This window comes from Brachyistius frenatus, unplaced genomic scaffold (assembly GCF_029030835.1).
Source record: "Brachyistius frenatus isolate BFR_SWC_R1_liver_20210118 unplaced genomic scaffold, ASM2903083v1 Contig_107, whole genome shotgun sequence".
NCBI lineage: Eukaryota > Metazoa > Chordata > Actinopteri > Embiotocidae > Brachyistius > Brachyistius frenatus.
In genome coordinates, this window is record NW_027210706.1 from 10467 (window position 1) to 34828 (window position 24362).

General features: G+C 40.9%; 1 protein-coding gene across 1 annotated transcript; it reads right to left on the minus strand.

Annotated features, from left to right (window-relative positions):
• Positions 1-1521: 1521 nt before the first annotated feature.
• Positions 1522-24267, minus strand: LOC138628851 (SH2 domain-containing protein 4A). Its single transcript, XM_069712150.1, has 7 exons — positions 24050-24267; positions 12729-13031; positions 10579-11029; positions 7797-7914; positions 7090-7201; positions 6764-6992; positions 1522-5831 (listed from the first exon to the last, which is right to left on the minus strand). Exons 3-7 carry the CDS (start codon positions 10757-10759, stop codon positions 5668-5670), a joined length of 804 nt encoding a protein of 267 aa, XP_069568251.1. The 5' UTR covers positions 10760-11029; positions 12729-13031; positions 24050-24267; the 3' UTR covers positions 1522-5667.
• Positions 24268-24362: the final 95 nt, after the last annotated feature.

A 24362-nucleotide genomic window follows, 5' to 3' on the forward strand; every position in this document is an offset into this window, starting at 1 on the left:
CACCGTAAGAAACGTGTCTTAAGTCAACATGACGAGAGTCGACAGTCTGCTGCTGGGTCTGTTGGCCACAGCACACCGCTCACAGCTAGATGCTAAAGATAGTGTGCTAACATGTTGTTGTTTACTTGTTTGTTGTTGCTGCTAGGGTACTTTAAGCCGGGGTAAATCTTTCATCTCCTGCATTCTGAATTTTTCTGCATCAATTTATGGTGGAAATGTCTTTATGCAAAAGAAAACGGCAGGCACCAAGTGACCAACTCAAATACAATGAAATACAAAGCAGTCGGCCTTTTAGACATTCTGTATTGCTTTCAATATTTATTCTCCTGTAGATCAACTGCTTTCTTTTGATATAATCTCTGCTGAGTCGACACATATAGATAGGCCTTATTGATTCCTCGGCCCTCTTATATGTCCATCGTTTAGGGACGTAGCCTCTTTAAATGTGCAGGTGGCACCTATTTACATCAGTGATATAGGAATCTATTTACATTAAAGTATTGAATTTAATGGCTCATATGTTTTGGCAAGATCTCTGCTCATGTTCAAAGTCACAGTTAAAGCTGGATTAGCTTGTCTGATGCTATTTTAGCAAGCTGGCAAGCTTTTATGGGCAAGCTGCATTACTTTATAGTTAGTCAGCAAACTAGTAAACAACATTTCCAAAAGTAAACCCAAAAACATGAATGACCCACAACTTACTTGGTTTTAGACTTGAGAGAAGACGCTGGGCTGCTGATGTCAACGTCACCAGACTCTTGTCAGATGCCGTCTCCAGTAGTACACGTTGTGTTTGGCATTCAAGTGATTAAGTGATGAGAGCAACACTGATGTGCAACGGCAGCATGGACAGCGTTAAAAAGCTAGCAGGTGGTTAACGTAATGCAGGAGATGAAAAGTTAAACTGAAAGACGTCAACGTTTTCAATATATGTTGTAAAATACTCTACCCAACTAAAATTACAATGTATTAACTTACCATTCAACATAGGCTGTATGAAAAATGGACGTATGTTACGGGTCTGAAAAGTGAAGCCAGTGGAGTAGTGCCTGAAAGTGCCACTAGGGGCTGGCTCCAAAAAGCCTGCAGCTCCAACAGACTCCGATTTCTTTCTCTTATAAAATACAAAGTCCGAGAGTGTGTCTGATTTAGTGACATGCCTGGGCGGCAGTCAGGTTTCGTGTCCTGAGGTTTACTGTTTGTCAAGTTCAGCAGCTCATTGTGTGAGCATGCTAGTAGTTAGCACGAACTTTTTATAAAGACAAAGTACAGATAACTAAAGCACTGGAGAAAAAAAATGTATGAACCTGGTGATGATGCCAAACAAAAACTTGGGAATCATCACTTGTAATTTCATGGCAGGGGAGACATACGTTTCATACTGGACCGACCGACCTGCATCTGACATTGTCATACATAGAGCCTCTAGTGTAGCACATTCATTCATTCATTTATTTTTTTTACTGTTACAATTATATAATACTACAAAAATGTGTCAACCCTATTTTTTCCTGTGGTAAAAATGTAAATATGATTGCTCCAAAAATATTAATACATCTGGGGTTTTTTTTGAATGAGGGGCCCTTTTTTTTTTTTTTTTAAGTTTAGTGGGATTAAAAATTTTTTTCACTTATTTTGCACATTAAAGTCAGTTTACTAGTCATGAGTTTTCAGCAGCCTATTTGTATAACTTCTGATGATGTTATTGAGACACTAGCTTTTTTACAGAATGCTTTCAAGTCTAACAGAGTCCCAGTAACTTTAAGTTTGGTTAGGTTGTTTAAGTTAAGGGTTGAGTTAACCAGGGTTTTACTATTTAATAACTTTGTACAAAGTGTAGAAGTTTTTGTAAAGTAGCACATTTTAGATACAATATAAGTTGTGTATGTTTAGAAATATACAAAGCATATGTGGATTTAAGATATGCACTTTATGTATTATATATACCATTTTATTCATTTTACAGCACACACTATTATAAGGTATGGTTTTTAAGGTATGGTTTGAATTGTTCAGAGGTTGCACAACAGCTATAACTTACAAAACCTGCAAGAGAAAAATGCACATTTTGCAGCCAAATAGGGAACTCCTGACTCTAATTTCATTTTCATGCTCAACAGCTGTTATAATCTGAATTTTTACAACAGTGAATCAGTAACAGAGGCTACAAATGAGAAAAATATTTCACTTTAGTGCTACAACTAATGCTGTTCCCTTAATGAATTGATTAAAAAAATTAGATATGAAATGTTTTTGTTGTCTCAAGGCTCTCTGACAATATTTGAGGTTTACTGTCACACATGAAGTGCTTCTTGTGTCCTAATCTCAACTTTCAGGCTGGACAGAAAATAATCAGAAGCACCAACAGTAGATCCAAACATTACATGAAGTCAATGACATGCTCTCTCTTAAGGAACAAAGATCAACGGGCTCCCACAATGCTTTACTGGGAAACCCAACACTGTCCTACTATATATAGCGGGGCTTTTCACACTGTGTGCATGACTGCTCGTGTCGAGTCACATGATTCAAGATATATGGGTGGACAGAGACACACACACACACACACACACACACACACACACACACACACACACACACACACACACACACACACACACACACACACACACACACACACACACACACACACACACACCACACAGGCCGAGGGTGGTGAGGGAATGTGGAGAGGTTTATTGAGTTGACTGTGACGTTTTGCTTCCCGTGACCAGACTCTCATTTGCTCTGTCTCCTCAAGCGTCTCGCCCTCTGTCTCAGTCTAAACCACATGCTAATCAGCTTTCTGTGCGCTCCGTTTCATCTCTGATGGGCGGTTTTCTGATCCATCCCGCTGAATAGATCATCATTGTGTAAGTGACCACTATCAACAACTTCTCTGTGTCTTCTCCAGTGACCCCTCTTACTCTTAACATGCTTGTTATTCAGACACAACTTTGCTGGAAAAGAAAGACACTCTTTTAGTTGCACAAATTTGTTCTTTTTCATATCAACAACGGACATGAAGTAAATATATATTACAAATACAAGTAAAAGGTAAAATACAAAATTCAAAGCATCAGCAAGAGCTGAGTTTTAGGGATGAGTTAGTGACCAAGTGAAGGGAACATGTGACCAATTAGTTAGGTAGTATCTACAGCTCAAAGACTCCAAACCTCTAAAATGAGGTACCGTTATTTCTCTCGTGGTAACACATGTTGTAATTTGGTGTTTTTCTGGAGCTTCTTGCCTCTGATGTCCCGTCAAAGCAGCAGCGGATTCCATAAATATTTGTCCAGGGACAGGTTTCCCATTGTTTTAGATCTGTGCTTCAACACACGAGAACAGAAATGCAACAATGACCATGAGGTTAAGGTGCTGACTCAAAGCTGGAGGGGAGTTTGAGGGTGTCCAGATCCAAATTGGCTGACCAGCATAGAAGTTCTTTTTATACACAGTCCCTCTAATTTGATGACAGCGCAGTTCAGTGAGCTTAAACACAGCACAGTTTTCGGGCCAAAAAGTAACATTTTCTTGCCAAGCCAAGTACATCACCTGACCGCACCCTGCCAGCTGACCCCATTACAACTGATCATATGTTTCACTTTCTGAAGACCACTCAAGCAACAACAAAAAAAGCCCAAAACAAGCAAGAAGTGAAGATGCTAATTATGAAAATATCTGTTGATGTCTCTGGGTCCTAGACCTCAGGCAGCAACTCAAAAGAAAATGATTTGTAACCAGATATTATGAGAAAAACAAAATCCTCATCACAAATTGCAGTTACTTTGTTTCCACAGCTTTCAGCCACACATCATGGCCAGATGGTATTAGCTTGGTTGTCATGGAGATGCCTGATTTGTTTCAATTCACTTAAGTATGGGATTTTGGTCATGTAATAACAGATGTGAGATGTGGCTAAAAGCTTTTGAAAAACATCAATATTATTGGTATATCGTTTTGTGAAATACTTCAAAGTCAACAATTAACCGAAAAGATCAATAAAATAGGACCTCATGTAAGTCTTTGGTCTCATTTATTAAATCACATTTGGTCCACTAAAATCAGAGCAGTTTGTAGTCTGATAGTCTGCTGCCATGTTAGCTGTCTATATGTGCTGATAAAATACTGCTGTACCTATGAACTGCAGTGATTTAAGGTAAATGCTAACATTATCATGCTAAAATGCTAATATTAGCAGGTATAACTTGTTTTGCACATTGGCAGACTTAGTTTTGCATGCTAATATTTGTTAATTAGCACAATAAAAATCATAACTGCAGCTGAGGCTGATAGTTTTGCAGGTATTTGGTCCAGAGGATGGCGCTAGCTGAAATCTTAGAGGGTCTTCAAAGTTATAGATCATCCTGTGGCAATCCATTCAATAGTTTTCAAAACAATTCTCCGACGGTTAACTTCATGTTGGCACTCGAGGAAAAGTCAGAAATAAAGATAGGATTCACCATCTGCAGACTAATGTCATGGCAACCCGTCCAGTAGTTGTTGACGTATATCGCGGAAGTGGTAGATCGACCAACTGATGGACCGACATGGTCAAGGACCGATGCCGCGAGGATGTCTAATGAAAAGAGCTTCGAGTCCTCCGTCCCTTTAAACGGCCTCAGTTTATAGCTCCAAGTCAGCACATGCTTGAACCGCATAATTATTGTTCCTTTTGACATCAAATGCGCTGGAGAAACCAAAACTATATCAGTAACACTGTTGTCCAAACCAGCGCTGAAGGTTCAGTCGGTGGTTTCCACCATAAAAACACCAACAGTAGGTCAAAGTCTTGTTGAGAAAGTCACTAAAGCCTGAAGCACTCCTGTTGAGCAGGTCAGTGCTTGTCAATGAATGTGTGTGAGTGAGTGAGTGTGTGTGAGTGAGTGAGTGAGTGAGTGTGTGTGTGTGTGTGTGTGTGTGTGTGTGAATGTGAGGGATAGTCACATGTTTTAAATCCCCTTCAAGATGAAGCTATTACATATATACAATCTGTTTATCATTTACCATAAATTCAGGGCTTTTTATTTTTCTCCCCAAAACTCCTGCAGCAGCTGATCTACTGGAGGAGGATCTTGTTCACTCAAGGTCAGTAGTGTTAAAACATGGACTACATTTAAAGCAGATAATCTTTGGATCAGAGCAGAGGAAAATGAATATGATTCATCAACTCTTTTACGTTGCAGACAGCTTCTGCTGATGACGTGCGAGTAATAAAACCACAGTACTTTTTCACTGGTAGTAAATAGTCTGTAGTCTGCGAGTGTCTCCCTCTCTGGGCACCTCACTCTGTGTCTCCCCGTCAATCACAGACACGGTGCGAGTCTATTTGAACTTGAATTTCAACCCAACATCAAAGCTGCTTAGTTTTATCATTCAGGTAGACTTCAGTTCAAAAGCTTTCAAGTCTTTCTCTCACCCCGCCCTCCAGACGTTTCTCTGTCTGCTGGTCGGACCTTGAAATGAGGTCTAATAAAGTCTATTTCAGTTCTCTTCCCGGGTTCAAGTAAGGATCCTCCTCTTTCAGTGGATGTAGCCTCAGCCTGGATTGTCGCTGTATAACTGAGCCCTTTTTCCTGCACAGGACCCGTTACACTCAGTACAACAGGATCTGACTCTTTGGGGGTCAAGTGGTGCCTTGTAGCAAAGCTGGGTGCGCGTGGAGTCCTACTGAACCGACGGCGTGCTTCTCTTCTGGAGATGAGCAGGTTTGGCAGGTACAGGCGGTTTGGTGCAGGCAGGCGATGTGCTGCGAGGATCTTCTGTGAATGTCTTCCTGAGGTGTGCCACGCGACCTCTGGATTCTGGCTTCTCTTCACAACATACAGTTTCTGAGAAAGAGAGAAAAAGGTCAGAGTGAGTTCTCAGAATCCTGGTTAGATTGATTCAGAAGCAAATCACCAAGAGGTTTTGGTTTCATTTGGAGCCTGGACACACCTGACAGTGGTACCTTATCACCTGACTGTCTGCAAGAAAACAAATCAGCATGTTCCCCAAAAATGAACTATTGCTTTAAAATATGATAAGCTTAGTCCTTGTTATGGAGTAATGCACCCAGCAGGATATAAAACAATTCAAATTATTTCCAGCTTCAACAAGCTGCAACATGAAAAAGATGTTTACCTCTTCACGAATCACTGATCATATTCCAATCATAAAATGTATATTTTAACGCTTGGTCTGCATGATGAAGACATTTACCTTTTATGTTGAAGTAAGTAGTATTTACTAAGCTTATATTTTTGTGATTTTTCAGGTGTTTTTCAGTACATAAAACATGCTCATAATGCATATTTCATTTTTTTCCATTCCTGTACTTCTGCAGCTGTGATACATCACAGTTTCCCTGAATTAGATCCAAAAAGTTTATATTATCTTATCATTTTCATGTTATTTAACATAACATTACTTGTAATAATATATATTTACAGTGTGGCAGCATATCTGCCCTTTTATAACTCATTTATAACTGTTTTTTTTTTTAAACATTAAATGACACGACTCATCCATGCAGTTATTAAAATGCCTGTTACAACTAATATTCTCATAAGATTAGACAGATCACCTCTAAATGCTCAAATGTTACACTTTGTACTTTCAGAAATGCCTTCTAAACAAAAACTGTGGGTTCTTGTTGATTTATTGATTGATTTTATTGAACTACAAGTTCTATTTACAACCTCCTTATGTGTTTTACGTTTTAACACTAACAGACATATATCAGGTTTCTCTGTACCTCTTCCACCCTCTTTATTTTTCTCACCTCTGTCCTGTGGGCCGGCCCTCTCTGTGTCTGACAGCTGGGCTTTGAGCGGCTGGTTACCATGGCTACTAAAATGGGGCCTGTAGAGAGGAGCCCAGTGACAGAGGTTGTCCGAGCTGCTGCCTGATTCACTGTCGCTGTCCTCGGCAGGGTCCTTCAGGTCGTCATCAGCGCTGCAGGAGTCCAAGTCCTCCTCAGACGACTGGTCGGCTGGTGAAGCTGGGTCATCCTGTGTGTAAGTGGGGCACAACTCGATGGTAAGACTCCAACACACTGGTCATCTGACCCTCCTAACTTGAAATCCACACACAAAGACATGAACTCACGCTAACATCTGTGAGGGGAAGCTGGATGTCTTCTTTAAAGCCGAGCTGCTGGGCCTTTCCTTCTGGCAGGAAGTCCACAGCCTGGATGTCCTTCATATCATCACACTGGAGTCTGGAAGACAAAGATGTCTGTTTTTAGTCCCACAAACAGCCGGCCCAACATTTGAATCAGTCCAATACGAATTCATTTGGCAAATAACTTCCATAATTAAATTGGAACGAGGAGACGGCTGGCTGACTGAAACTCTTTAGTTCAACGTTGATCTTATCAAAGACGGTTTGAGTTACGCAAGACCTATGAGGACCCGTGAGGACGCTCTTATGTGTTGGTTCAGAAACATGTAGAAGAACCAACTGACAAAACAAAATGAGTGTCAGTCAATCACTTTAAAATAGGTTAATGTTCAAAAACTAATAAACTTCATCATTTATGGTTTCAAAGACATCAGTTTGTAATTCTTTGAATTTGTTTGGTTCAGCCTGTGAAATATGCAAAACACAAGAGATTTTTACTTTTGTTTAAAGCTTCTTAAAAATACATAAATTAACACATTAGCTGACACAATGTTGCTTTGACTTCTACTGTGACAAAAAAAAGCCACTTGTCAAACACTGTTACTGTCTGCTTTTATACTTCTGAATCAGATTTGAAATCAGTGACGCTGTAAAACATTTTTAATGGGGTCATTTGAGTTCCGTGTTTCTACCTTGTGTTCATGAGGCTCTGCAGGAGTTTGGAGGACCTGAATTCGTCCACCTCTCCGATTACACGGACGCTCACATCACCATCCCGACCGAGGAGCCAGCTCACATGTTTACTGGAAGCTAGGAACAAAAGAAAAGAAAACAACAACAACAACAAAATGAGTATGCCAGGATGGAAAAATATATTTATCACAGTGACAGAGGATCTAACGCTCAGCAAGATTACAAATGAAGTAGTCTGTTCATAAATTGTTATTCTGGCCATCAGCCAGAAGGTGGTGCTGTCCTATAAGTATAGAGTTTGGGCGACCTCAGGCATCAGCAATGGACTTTGTCCTCTGTGACTGTTAACCTTTTCAGATTCACTCTATTTTCACTTCTGTTTTTCCTGTTTCGGTGTCCTTCCATTGTCCAGAGTTAAAACATTGAGTCTCTCTGCAAGCTCTGCAGCTTCATAGCAGAATATAAATATGATGAATCATGTTTAAACAATGTGGGATCATTAGAAGAAAAAAAAAAGGGGGGAAAAAAAAAAGGGGAAATAGTAAATAACAATGACCTCATTCCCTCAGAGAGAAGGCAGGGTTACATGAAACTGACCCGGGACAGTTCAACAGAAACCCCCTCTACAGTTTCAACTTGAAACACCCTTCATTAGTTGTGCAAATGTTTAGTTTCAGGAAATCTTTTTTGTTCTCTATAACTTTACTTAAAGAAATCCAATGGCATTTATTAACAAATTATAAATTAGTGATGTAGTGCAACATTGTCATCCTGGAAAACTAAAATCATGACAGTGGTTAGACATAAACCCCACTCTCCAACAGGTGAGAACTCAGGCGTTTTCCATGACACAGTACCTGTAAAGACCTGCCCTGAAATCACTTATTTAGGCGTGGCTTTTCAATATCAAATCACAACAGCAGTTTTCTGCCAATTGTGATCTAGTGCCTATTTCCCTTATACACAACATACAGTAGGGCCGGTGAACACGAAGGAGATGACTGTACAGATTTCTGAAAAACCAGCGAACAAAGGCAGCTGTGTTCTGTTCTCTTCGGAGGATGACTTGTATTTATATGCTGTCACACAACACATAATGCTACATTGTGCATGTGGGAAATAAAGCAAGGTCTGTCTGTGCCGCACACCTTTATGTTCACAGTTGCAGTCACCTCACTGAGTTATAACTGTGATAACAAGACGCAGAGAACATTTCCCTGAACTGAACTGAGGTGTCTGCCTTTATCACTCCCACACCCTGTGCCTCACATAGAAATCTTCACTCCCAGGATTAATTGTGTATGTGTGTGATTTTTATGGGCCTATCCCCACACATAAAGGCTTGTTCTTACCAGCCACAGACAAGTGAACAAAGAATGAAAGACGTCTAACTGGATTGTATGTTGTGTAACATAAACACTCAGACAACACACACTCTCAGGTGACACGGCAGAGATTGGGTAAACAAAGATGGTAACTTAATATGTGGTTTAAAGCGTGGTGACACCCCAAACCACAAAGCTTACTCAATCTTATTCAGGTTTCAGCCAATGGAACGAGTCGACTGGCGCTGATAGAGGCTGTCTATCACTCACAGACACAGACAGACAGACACACACACACACACACACACACACACACACACACACACACACACACACACACACACACACACACACACACACACACACACACACACACACACACACACACACACACACATGCAGACAGACACACTCCCATTGTGTAGTTAAACCAATCGAGGTGACAGGGTCTCCATGACTCAAACTAACACTGTAAATGGAGGACATCCGAGCAAAATGAGTAAGACAGGGAGCCAGAGCCGAACGTTTCACGGGCTGCCGGCAGAGCAAAACAAAAACCCAGGATTTCTTCGGGTGTAATTTACCCACATTAATCAGATTGGTAACCTGAGAGGGTGTTTCTCCACTGCTTATTTATGTAGTTCATTAATCATGTGCACTCAGAAGTTTTCTGGTCAACATTAATTATTTGTACAAGACCTTAAGTGTACTATTTAACAAAACCTAAAAATGGTTGCCACTTACCAGCAATATACTATATAAGATAAAGAACATAAAGTCGTAGTAATTCATAATAGTTACAGTAAAAACACAGTAATCACTCCCTCGGTGTTCAATGGTGGCTATGAGGTATTCAGTGCTACTCTTATGAACTAAATGAAGCAGCCTGTAGAACCAAGCTGGCTGCAGGTTTCAATTCAACAAACTATGAAACATATATTCAGTTTGAAGGAATTCATGACCCAATTTGTTAATAATTAACGACACCTGTGACACCTTTACCATAAGGAAATTATGCTACTTCACAATTGGCCTATTGAAAGTCCGAGCTGGGCTTTCAAGCCGGAAAGGGCAGATTAGTCACTGAATTGTTTCAATGAAACACAAATAACACCGCAGTTGTACAACTGGTTTCACTACTGTTGTTGTAAGGAGCAGCCATCTTGGATTTTGACATTGGTTAGACTCCTCTGACATTACAAGTTGGAAATGGGACTTCAGCAGGCCTTCCAGCTGAAAGCTAGCAGGGTTAACCTCATGGCTGATGTCACTGTTAAACTCAAAGCCAAATGTGCCAGTGACCTTGTTTCTTCCTGCAGAAAAACTTTTGCCACTTCAGTCTGTTCTTTTCTTTTGCTTTACTTTAATTCATACTATACACTGTAGTGTAATGTAATGTAATGAGCAGGATGTGTTCTCTATACCAGTTTAACCAGTATAATAAAATCAACTCTACCTTTCTTCGGCCTGGTGTTGCTGTTGTTGAGTTCTTCCTTCTCATCTCTCTCCTCCCACTCTCTCCAGCGGCGTATCTGCTCTTCCCTCATCTTGAGGAAGAGGATCCTCTTTTGCTCCTCACTGAGGGCCTCCAACACCTCCGGCTCCACCCACATGTCTTCAAGGATTTTAGCCAGCATCCTGCCTCTGTTTCCCAGGTGCCAGAGACAGCTGTCAGTCCCTCTGCCTCTGTGTCCAGTGGGTAGTGTTTCAGCAGCTGGGTATCTTCGCTCCTTTTTCCCGCTTTGCTCAGAGTCAGGTTCCCTTTTCTTTGAAGGATATGGGATCCGGTACAGTCTTAACTGCTGGAGGTCACTGTAGTGTCCTTTGTGAAGTGTTCTGCAGGAGTGTGTTCACCTCTCTGGAGGTGGAGGAACAGTGTGTCCAGTTCAACTGGGCAGTGAAGGCTGCTGTTGTGGTTTTTAGAAAGAGAGAGAGAGAGAGATTATATCTACTGTATTGCTTTGTTCCCCTCCAGTCAATGCTGTTCTGGCTGGCAGAACACAATAGGTCCCAAGCAAATAAGCCACAATGCCAAGTGTAATGAGTGTGTGTGTTGGTGTATGCAATGAGAACGCTGCTGTGCTCAAACACTGAAAGGCAAACAAGGGCCGGCTCAGTATGTCCGTCCACCCCCCCCCCCCCCAATGCACCCCCCCTCCACACACACACACACACACACACACACACACACACACACACACACACACACACACACACACACACACACAGGGTGGGGTGCTAATGATCTTGCTATCTGTGGGTAACAGACATGCAGAGAACAGACAGCTGTAAAAGTTCAGTCACATTTTCACAGACAGACACAAACACACAAACACCTATTCAACTGTTTTTAGCTCCTTATCGACACACGTGACACTGATAGACATCAACAGCCACAGTTATAGTTAGTTGTAGACCAGCTGAGAGCCAATCGGGTTTGTTTCTGTGACAACAAGTTCACCAATCCTCACTTGAGGGCAGTCTAATATTACAGTGAAGCAGTAAACACTTATGAATGTGAACTATTTAACTTTGAGTTTTTGTTTCAGGTGTGGCCACACATGCATCACAGTTAAACCATTGAATTATTCTAAATCTAAGACTAAATAAATCTATAGTTTCAGCTTAAATGAAGCAGCAAAACAATCCTTTTCATTTTACAGGCAATGCAGCACAGCAACATCAAGGAATTTAGATTGTTTCCTCCCAAAACCACAATCTCATTAGTGAAGCCAGAAACCAGTTAGCTGAGTTTAACAGAAAGACAGAAGCCGGAGGACAGAGCCTGGCTTGGCCTGAAGGGAACTCAACTAAACATGTAGAGAGCTTAGGTTCATAGTGTCCATTCATTCATTGGCCCTGTGCAGCACTGCTCCTGATCCCTTTCAGTAGTTTTTACCCTATAAAGTTTTTGTGATTTGTGTTCTTGCCCATATGAGTGTCTATTATCTACAGATTGAAGTGAAAGATTCATCACTTATTGTTTCATTGTGTAGGAGCTGTTTCTTATAAAGAAATAAACTTAACCTGACTATAAGATTTGCAAGCAAACAACCTAATTTGTGGTAAATTGCTTCAGCTTTCTACACAAAAGAAGTTGTATACCTGCATCACAGCTGCTATAATGAACTGCACACTGTGAATCTGGGCACGGCAAGACAAAAGAAATATTCAAATCAAGACATAAACATGCCGAACTTATCAGACAAGAACAAGCCTTGCAGACACTTCAGAAAGAAAAAAAAACATCACACAAGGACAAAATTAACATATAGCGGATCGACATTCACACGCTCCACTCTGTTATTCTCGTGTAAAAGGTAAAGCATCCAGCTCTGGCTTTGTGCCAACATGCAAATAAGTCCGGGATTTGCTTCTGCCTCGCACATGCAGAGAAAAGAAAGAAAGGCAGGGAGAGGAGAGAAAGGTATGTGCACAGCATACTGAGAGAAAAGTTTGAAAAGTCCCTCAGTCTGAGAAAACAGTGGCCATTTCACAGCGAGAGGGAAGAGGATGAGAGATAAATTAACTTAGACGGGCCGTAGAATGGCAATCACAACAAAGACAGAAAGAAAGGAGAGGACAGAGGAGGGAAAGTGGACTTACTCTGTGGCTGCCAGCCGGTAGCATCTCCCAGCGCTGGTCTGACTTTGAGTGCCTGAGTGAGTGTGGTATGACGAGTGTGACGTGAGCGAGTGTGAGAGTGCGCCTTTGTGTGCGTGTTTGTGTGGGATCAGATCAGCCGTCAGCAGCAGTGGTATGCAGGCTGGGCTCTGCTCTGCTGCATTTGTACTGAACAGGAGTGGGACGGACTGACATCACTGCGTTCATCTTTTTCTCTCCTCCTTCCTTCTCCTCCTCCTCCTCTTTTCTTTTCTCCTCTTCTTATCTTGTATTTACATTCCCACACTGCGATAAAGAAAGGAATTACGGCAGAGGGGGTACATATCAAATGCGAATTTCTGTATAAACACTGTTTCCAGTGCTGTAAAACTTATCTGCTCCCTTGTGACATTTAGTCATGTTCAAGGACGTGAGGAATCTAATTTCTCCTGACAAGCTCTGTAACTTTTCTCTATGCAGCTTCATGGAAAAAGGGAGTTATTCTATTTTCTCTACAGTTACTATTTAAATCTTATCTGACTGACAGTGTCTGCATAGCTGTATTTTTCCCCCCTTTCTTTCTTTGTCTTCTTCCAGGAAGTCCTGCTGGTTTTGTAAGAAACCAATAATCACAACAGCAAATGTGCAGGAAGCAATCTGGGTGTTTATTCCACAGGATTTTTTTTTTTTTCCCCGTCAACAGGTTGTTGACACAGTTCTCATACCGGTAGTCATTGTTTTGTGCTCGCTCCGCCCCGTGGTGCCAGATCTGATAAGTGCAGTTGGATGCTGTAAATGTGTCAGTCACATGACTGAGCAATCACAGCTATTAATATCATACAAGTGCGTATGACATCCATGTGTCGATAACTAGGCTGTCTCCTGGTTTTACTGACCTGTCTGGATGACCTACAACGTGAGTGTTTACAGTCAATGTAATTAACTGCTCTTCCTTTGTTTTGGTTTAGAAGGTACTTGATATTTTTGGTACAGACAGCAAGTGGAAGTAACTTCAAGTGGGATAAATCTTCTGCAGAAGAAATGCAGTCAACACCACAAATGGAGCACAAACCAAAATGTAGACTTTGTTAAACGGCTCTGTAATTTAAAAATATTTTCATGATGTTTTTTCCAGATACAATTATGTAATGTGGTTGTTTTCCATGAAATAAGTTGACATTTATTAATTATCTAATCACTAAAAACATTATTTTCCATATTATACACATTTCACCTGACCTGTGCACTGACTAAAAGACTATTGGTTATACTATTTCTTACTGTAATAATAACAAACTGACCATTACCACAAGTCAGCAAACTGACTTAATAACATCAGATACAGAACAGCCATATCTGTTCCCAAACATTAGTCAACATGGTCAAACCACATCAAGTAAAACTGGAGTGAAAAAAACACTTGAGGAGTCTTAATAAAGCGAGCTTGCCATTAATAGCTGATAAATCTAAGACTAAAAATGTAGGAGATTCTTTTAAAAGTGAAATCTACAGACACAAAGGTGACTTTTATATCATAAATATATTACAATAACCCTGTACAATTTAAATGATAACATAAAAAGGTTGAGACAAATATTTTTGAATCGGTGTGAAGTACATTGTCTTGAAAACTTACTTCTGCACTAAAGTTTGACAACCAACAAATGCATGATTACAGATATAAGATGAATACACCTTTCCGTTTTGTTTTTGTTTAGTTTCAGCAGCATATCACCAGTTGAGTGAGATATAGCCCAAAAACTTCCACTTGGCATTACGCAAGATGAAACCGCAGCTGTCATCAGTCAACATTGTTTGGTTTTCACCAAAACCAATGTTTCAGTGAAACCAGACATCTGTTTGTTTATCTGGTAGTTTGCCACTGGAAGTTCAAGTCTGCACACAGACACACACAGCTTAAGCCTACGATTTACCAGTAATATCCACCTTAGATGCTACCATAACCTCAGATGTATTGTAGCTCCTAACTTCACCTTTTCTCCAGTAATAACCGTGATTCATGGTGATTTATGGTGAGCACACCTTTATTGGTTTGAGTAAATGTTTCTCGGATGTTAAATAATGTTCCTGTTCATCAACCTGTGGTCACACCTTTTAGTTCAACTGCTGCTTTCAACAATAATGACTCATGGGAAATATTTTCCAGTGGTTAGGAAATGATTCTCCCTTTGACTGTCACACTCTCACCTTTACATGTCCTCGTCATGGCACATCTTGGGAAAGTCCCAACAATTACGAGGCATTATCATTCCACCGGAATCCACGGTGGTCACATTCAAATGGTAATAATTTGTGAACAGCACCCTCCGCTGGAGCAATGCAAAATAGCAGGTTATGTCTCGAATAACATGGAAGGATCCCAATATTTAAATCCAGAGGAGAAATGAATAAACCCTGGTGAGGCATCGCCAAGTCAGGAGATGATAGTTGTCTTTAAACAAAAATATATGTGTAATATGTAATTATTCACTGAGCGTATCCACACGTCTCAGGAATTTTCAGAGATTGAAAGAAGGATATCAGGATATTCATTTATTCTAAATCATCTTGCAATATTCATGAATAAAAGTACAATGTAACCAAAAGAATATTTAAATTTAATGCAAAGTATTAATATCTAAATTTTAAAAATTCAGTTGCTGATTTTTGCATTTTGCTGCAGGAGAAATCTGATCGAGACATTTTGGAGCAATAAAGAGACAAAGCCAACAAATGTAGCTTTGTGAGGATGAGAAAATTAAGCACTGGGTTTGGTTTAATGAATATCAGTGGGGTTTCAGTTGAGTTGGGGGAGTCTGGGTTCAATCTCTGAAAATTATTAGTTTGTGGTATTTTGATTAACTGATTAACAGATTAACAGAGACTAAAATGGCAGAGCCTTTTACTTAGTTTTGATATTTTATAGTGGGGACATGTGTTTAAATCTACTGTCAATATATAAAAACCTCAATTCAACACAATTTAGATATAACAGTGTATAAGTATACGTTCATATTGTATTTGCCACCCCCTACTGAAAGCTTCTTTCACTGTTTTGAGATCATATATAGATATATACTGTACCGTATGTATATATATATATATATATATATATATATATATATATATATATATATATATATATATATATATATATATATATGTTGACTGTGTTTATTGGTTTGTTGTATATAATATATATAGATATTTAATGTACTGTATATATACTGTATGTACTGTGCATTTTATATTTTTTATTTTTTATTTTATTGCTTTTCTATTATATTATTCTATTCTATTATTATTTTTATTCTATTGTTTCTATTATTGCTCCTGTACGTATGCTGTTGTGGCGAAAAAATTTCCCCTCGGGGATTAATAAAGTATATACCTACCTACCTACCTACCTACCTATTACACTTACATGGTGCAAATTCTCAATTAAACATACTAATAATCTACTTTTAATTTGGAGACTGTGAGGTGACGGATGACATGGAGCCTGTAAATCTTTTCTACATCAGATTGCACATAAAGGTTTAATCTGGTCCTGTACTTAAATCCATGTTGGGGGCAGTCTCCAAGAATACACAGTTGACAACATTTCCATGACCTTTATCCTCTAAAATCAAACATACCTTGTATGGTGAGACGAGACTGCCAATAAGTCTCTGGTGAGAGCAAATCTGCATAATTTATCTTGTTTTCACTGTGCAATTTAATATATATATTTTAATCTAAATCACATACATAATAATTAAGTTACATCTCAGGTGACGTCAACAATGCATGTTGAAGAAGTCAGTTTATACTTTAATCCACAAAACATTCAGCAACATGATCAGGCTGATTTTCAACGGTAACATTATTGGTATTCCAACATGTTCTCTCCTAAACCGCCCCATGTTTAATGCATGGACTGACATAGAGCTTGCCTTATGAAGAGGATGTGCATCAGCATGGATTCACATGAGATGTTAAACAGTCCGCAGAGAAGCATTGCTTTAGTCCCCAAAGTAATTCAACAGGCAGAACAAACTGTGCTGCAGTACGCACCCTCGGGTGTTTGATGTAATACTGTCATGATGCCGTATGTTGACTTCTCTCCCCCCGCATAATTTACATAATAAATTTGAAAGACTTTTCAGTAGACTTTAACATCATTATGCCACATATGTTGTAATTATCAGGCACATACGGTAGCACCCACTGTTGATATTAGTCTGCCCACATTTCCATTTCATTTGACTGTAACCAGGCTTTACCTGGATTGAAAATGAAGCCCTACATTGAGTGTGCGAATTATCAGGGGAGCTGCTTCACTGATTACATGATATGACTGAATAAACATAAAGTAACATCCTACAATGTTTACGGCAGCCTTGATTAACTTGGGGAGTTTACAAGATGTAAACTCATATTTCACATATCATTGCTTTATAATTGCCGGAGCAAAATGTTTGCAAAAAGGTAGTTATTTGCACATCCGTCCAGTACATTCTGACCCCACAAGCAATTGTAATTCCAATACAGTGAACCCTCGTTTTTCGCGGGGGTTACGTTCCAAATAGAAACCGTGATAGGCGAAATCCGTGAAGTAGTAACCTTTATTTTACAATTGAAATAGATAGAACTGGACATTAAATATATCTACGTTACATATAGTCGTAATGTGATTTCAATGCACGATGCAAATCCGTGAAGCAGCGAGACCGTGAAAAGTGAACCGCGTTATAGCGAGGGTTCACTGTATTCACTTTCAATTTAGCTTTTTTTTTGGTCTCCACCAACCCCTGGGACAAATGCTCTTTAGGTGTGAAATTCTATTTTTGTTAGCTAGAAGCTAACTTTGTCTGTCTGCTCTTTGGTGTTGGACAGATATTTGTGTGTTGTTTTATAAAAAAAAAATTCTAGGCCACTATGTGGAAACAATGCTGATGAGCTGCATAGGCCCAGTTCTCACCACTATGCAGCACCCACATTTCTATATCTTACTCTTTGTTATCGTTACTTTTTCTTGGGGCTTTAGTTCTTCTCACAAGCTGCTGGTACTCTTTTCTTCCCTTTTCATATCAGGACGTCTGAGCCACTCATAACTGCCCCGAATAGACTATGCTGCCAAGGCCAACGCTGCCTGCTTCCCTCTGCTGTCAGCCGGTCTAAGTAACCAAAAGGGCAAGACAAAACCACGAACAGGGACAGGCGATGACACAACAGAGTTTCTAAAGTCAAGTCTTACCCAACCAGCAGATTAAATCTAACAAACTAACTAAATGCAGGCCGAAAGCAGCAAGCGAACATTAGCAGCACTGCTAACATGGAACCTATTGATGTGACATCAGCATCAGCTGAAACAGCAGTTTAATCACAGAACAAACCTTAATTTCTCTAAGTATGTAAACATCTTATTCATTGTGATTAACAGTGTTATTGCTGAATTTAAGCTGCCATCAAATATTCAATCAGACACTAACTGTAAACTATTAGCTCCTAAGTTCAAATGCGAAAATGGATGAAATCACCATGACTAATAAAGTCACCGTTGGTCGGCTTTCTGTATCATTTCAAATTCAATAGGGTTTAGAATTTCATACATAGCTTACATTTCAGCCATATACTAGGTTTGGACTGAACTCTAGCAGCCTAATTGAAATGTTTGTTGCCTTGATTTTCCATTAAGTAGATTTATGCTGTGAACATGATATATATCTCACTGCAGAAATTAGAGTAATTCTCTGAGTTTGTCACAAACAATTAACCCCCTTCCCATTACTCATAGTCATTTGATCTCTGGCGAATATAAAAATATAAGTATGCATATGTGCATTTGACATTTTTTTTTATGTTGTCGATAAGGCTTTATTTTTCCTGTGTTCACCAAAAAAATTTTGAAGCAGTTATGCTATGAAGGTGGTTCATATCCTTTCTGTCAAATGGCACATTAAACACTCATAGACCTGTGAAATGTGAGACTGACACCTCCAATAAGCTACTTATCAACATACTGCCTTACTCCAACTTTTTATTTGTTCTTCTGATTCCAAAGACAGATGGACTCCCATATTATCATCATGCCACTTCCATATTTATAACTTGGCACATGGGGGCAGAGGGTGGCACTGTTACCATGGTGACTGGTCTTTCTGTTGACCTGGCTGCCCAGCAGACTCATAGTTGGTACACACACACACACACACACACACACACACACACACACACACACACACACACACACACACACACACACACACACACACACACACACACACACACACACACAGTGTCTGTAACACACATGGCACATTCTGTCACCATGTTGGCAAGGTCATCAGTGTTGTCCTTATTTGTCTGTCTGGCTTTCTTATTGTCACAGTCACACACACACACACACACACACACACACACACACACACACACACACACACACACACACACACACACACACACACACACACACACACACACACACACACGCACTTACGCACGTGTGAACACAAATAAACACATATCGGGTTTGTTCATAAATAAACATTATAGTACATGTGTATACATTTTTTGTTGTAATTTTTGGGGGAGATATTTTGTGCTATCAATTGAGAATTACTCATATAAATAGACAGGTAAATATGTTCCCTCCATCTTTCAGCTTAGTGTAAGCACAAGTGGTCACAGGTGGAAATGACTGATGCTGAAAAATGAGGACCCTCCCCCACTCTATTTGCCCATGTCACGTGGAGGGAGGTGTGTCATTGTAACCTGCTTTTTCATGCCTGTGGATATAATGACCCAGATGAGAGCCACACACACATACTGACACGTTTTCTCGCGCACACACACACACACACACACACACACACACACACACACACACACACACACACACACACACACACACACACACACACACACACACACACACACACACACACACACACACACACACACACACACACACCACAAGTGCTGACATGTTGTGTCCCCCTCCTCTTCAGGAGTAATGAATGCTGATGAGGTTGTCAAGGGAATCACTGGAGTCCAACACAAAGGCGTGCAGCTAAATAATGATGTCCAACGTGGAGGTAAGTGTGAGGTTTCTTTTTTCTTTTCCCACTGAGTCTGTCAGAGACAGGCGAGACCGTTAAACCATAAATGTTGTTTTACAAGGCCATTATGTTACTGATGGTGCCCAGTTGCCTTTTGTTGAACTCTCCCTTCCCAAGTGGAATACATTTACACAAAACAATTGTTTCTTGCTGTGTTTAATAGCGGTGAAAATTGTACCTTCCACATTTTTTGAAAGCACAATGTGACAGCTTCTGCTGCTGAGGAAATACATTCTGAAATTTGGGAATTCACAGTTGCAGTAGTGTATTTTTTGAGGGCAGTGAGTCATGTTTCTGCTGTTGGGAAAATGTAAGCCCCACGTTTTATTCTCCTTCTTGCTCTGTTTTGGTGTCCATCACCCCCAAGGGAAATGTTTCTCTCTCCAGTGTTCACCAGACAGTCACAAAGTTAGTCGCTCTGAGATCTGGAACAGCAGGGTTTTAGAGCCAAAGTGAGACACAAAGAAGCAAAACAATCAAGTTAAAAACACAACTCTCATCACTGAAAGTGGTCATTTTCACTCACAAAGTAGTCATGTGATTAAAGTGGATTTAGGTTCAAATCAGCTCGTAGACAAATTATTTTTCTCCAGTGTATCTCTGCTAAATATGGCTCTTATTTTGAAGTATTGCTCTAAAACAAGTTTTTTGGATGGCTGTTTACTTTCTTCAAACATGGCACTGGTAAACATCTCAGGATTTCTGCTGAGCTGCCAAGTTTTACAAGAAGCAACTTCTTGGATGTTGTCATGGGAGCCGTGGTGAGCAGCGAAACTGCGCTGAAACAACTCTTTCCATTTATGTCCGTCCTCAGCAGTGAATCTGTGCATACGCGCACACACATTCATTTAATATTAGATAGCAGAGATGTACTCATGCTTTTACACTTAAGCACACTTTGCTATGAAGTCCTCTGATAAAAGTCAGACCCACACCATGTACACACATTCTGTGATGTTTGTGTGGTGTATATGTGCCCGCAGTGGCTCCTGTTGATGTGTGTGTGTGTGTGTGTGTGTGTGTGTGTGTGTGTGTGTGTGTGTGTGTGTGTGTGTGTGTGTGTGTGTGTGTGTGTGTGTGTGTGTGTGTGTGTGTGTGTGTGTGTGTGTGTGCGCCCCAGCTGTCTCACAGTGCTCCCTGTTGTTTGGCCTGTGGAGGCAGATGAACCAGTGCTGTAAACTCTGTAGATCAATGCTTGTTTGGAGGATTTCTCTATTTAATTCCACCTCAGTCAGCAGCACTGCATCCTCCTGTGTGTGTTTGTGTGTATTTGTATGTGTGTACGAGCACGCTTGGATGCCTGCATATGTGTCCGTGGGTGTGCACATGTGTATCCCTGTCTTCATAATGAGTTGTGTATGTGAGCATGTGCAGAGGAATGCTGCAGGAGGTCTTGGTGTGTGTGGATGCAAACCTCCCTGTGTGCACTTCAGCTGGCTACACACACACACACACACACACACACACACACACACACACACACACACACACACACACACACACACACACACACACACACACACACACACACACACACACACACACACACACACACACACACACACACACACACACACACACACACAAAGAGCTGGGAGTTGTGCAGTAGAAGCTAAAGACACACACCACCAGTCTGTCTAGCACCTCCCCCTTGCTTTGATTATACTCCCAATGTTATTACTTGAGCAGACCAACATCAGCATATTGATTCATCTCCCCCAATACCTGCCTTTATTTCATATACAAACTCACACACACACACACACACACACACACACACACACACACACACACACACACACACACACACACACACACACACACACACACACACACACACACACACACACACACACACACACACACACCTTGTGAATGCACGGTTGAACACACATAAAGAAGCGCCAGCATGAGGAAGCACATACATATACATATTCTGACTCCACAGCCGTGCATATTAACACACTTATGTGCACCATTACAGAGGACCACCCGCCCCAACAAACCAAAACGCAAGCTGTTAGCCCCCCCACCCCCTCATGTTGTTACTTCTGGGATTTCCAACACGGTGCTGCCATCACGGCCCTGCAGATGTCACTTAGCTACAGACACACCTCTTTATTTCTCCATCTAGCCATCCCTCTGCCTCTCTTGGGACTCAGAGGAGGGACATAACAGGGTGCACTGAGTGCATGTGTGTGTGTGTGTGTGTGTGTGTGTGTGTGTGTGTGTGTGTGTGTGTGTGTGTGTGTGTGTGTGTGTGTGTGTGTGTGTGTGTGTGTGGCTACAAAGGGGGAAGGGAGCTGGGCAGGTTAATGAATTAGTAATTAGGATTGACGTTGCGTCTGCAGTAGGGTTTCCCCCAAACCTCTCTTCTTGCCTCTCTATGGTCATCTGTGCATCCTCTGAACTCTCTTTGTCATCTTCAGCCCTCTCCCCCCCCCCCTCCGACCCTTCCTCCCCTTCTCATCTTTCTCCTTGCATAACCCCCCTATACCTGTCTTGCTGTGGGCCTCGCCTCTCTAACCTTCTCCTCCCCTTGTCTTCAAACACACACAAGGCGCTTTTGTTCTGTCCACATCATCCCTATTGCTTAATGCATCTCTCGCTTCTTCTTAATTCCCTTTCTGTCTCTCTCTTGGTCTTTTCTCTTTATCTTTTCTCAGTCACTCCCCCCTTCTTCTGCCTCCTTCCAGGGTGTTATTGATCACTGGAGATCACTGGACGCTGACGATCCATGCAGACGTTACATTAAAACTTGGCACTGTTGCACATTTGATGGGATGTGTTTAAGACCTCCTGAAGAAAACATCGTAACATTTTGGCAGCAGACAACACAGAGCCATACGTATGATCGTATACTACTGGTGTGCCTGTTTATGACCTTGAGGTGCCATAAGAAGGCACTTTCAAAGCACCGTGCTGTACAAAGGCAATTGTTTGAACTGGCTCTTGGATTGATTTATCTGTGTTGGTTTTACATGTGGGAGATGAGTGAAAGTAAAAGAGAAAGGGAGTGAATATGGGTGGAGGGATACTGTGGAAAAAAATGTCCTCTGTGCTATGTCAAGGGCGGAGGGGGCCGAAGCAAATTTATAGTATATACTGACAAATAGCTGCTTGTCAGTCAGCAAGGCCAATAATTTTAACACTTTGTGTTTGATCGAAAACCAAACAAGGCAGCATCACAGCTCACAGCAGACGTCATTTGATTTTTGCCAGTATGATCACAGATATTTCAAACCGTGCCCATTACTCTCTTTCAGATGACCTAAAAAAATATCAGACCCGCAATTCCTTCCCCAGTTTGACAAAGGCAAGTAGTCACACACACACACACGCACAAATGCACAAACACACACTTGCAATATAGGCTATAAATATAGATAAAGAAGAAGGGGTGTGCACTCTATTATAACACTTCAAAGTTTTATGGAAAATGTCATCTCACACTGAATGCATCATCTTTGTTCTCCAGCAGTAGCTGATTGTCTTCTTTTGTGGTTTAATTAGTGGTATTCCTCTTTTGGTTGGGCTGTAATAATAGTCCCACCACATAGAAAGGAGTATTGACAGTCTCTTCCAGCCTTTAGAGAAGAGGGACGGGCAAAGCTCACTATAAATAACGACAAGTTACATGTGTCCTCTGATTGGTTATGTTAAAGATATACGCTCAAAAACAATAGAACTTATCACAGTGCCTTTCAGAACGATATTGAAAGCTAACAGGGGGTCAAAGGTCAAAGGAATGTGCTGTGAGAATCAATTATTGAACGACCAGCTCAAATTAAACTGAGTTCGTCATCACTTGACAGATTATAAGTAGGAATTCAAATTTGTGTCCAGTATATTTTGGCATTATTAGACTGAGCTGTTTCATAGTTAAGTGCTGTATGAGTCAAGCAGGCTATTGACTGTTTCATAGGTCATGTTTTCCCATGCAGACATCCAATTCCTGTCTAAACCAATACAGCATGACAAATGCAAAACCCAAGATATGACAGCTGCAGGACTTTAGACCTTGGACAGCACTATTTGACTGTCTGTAAATCAGCTGCATGCTGTTTTTCTGGTCCATTCCCAAACTTTACTATCACCAACATTTGTTCAAGATGTTGATCTGTGGTGAAAACCCCAAATAAACCACTCCTTGTGAGGACATCCCACAAGAACCATCCCAAGATCCTTTGGACACACCAGTCTGGGAACCACTTGACTTACCTCTGCAGCCAGCAGGGACTGCCTCTCCAATAAAGTTAGTCTGTTTGATGATATTTTCATACGATCTGTGTGTGAACAGTTATCATCGGTGGTAACAGAGGAGAAGCACTTGTGTCAACACAACTGCCAGTGCTAATCTTCTCTACGGGCGACTGTGTCTGATATCAACAGGCCCTGGAGACACGTCCCGTTCACACCGCGCTCTAACCACGGGAGAGTGACGGTTCTCCCGAGCAGCCGGAGGAGCGCATTGACCATTTCTCAGCTGCCACTCAAACACTCCACAGAGAGGAGGAGAAGGGGAGGACGCCTC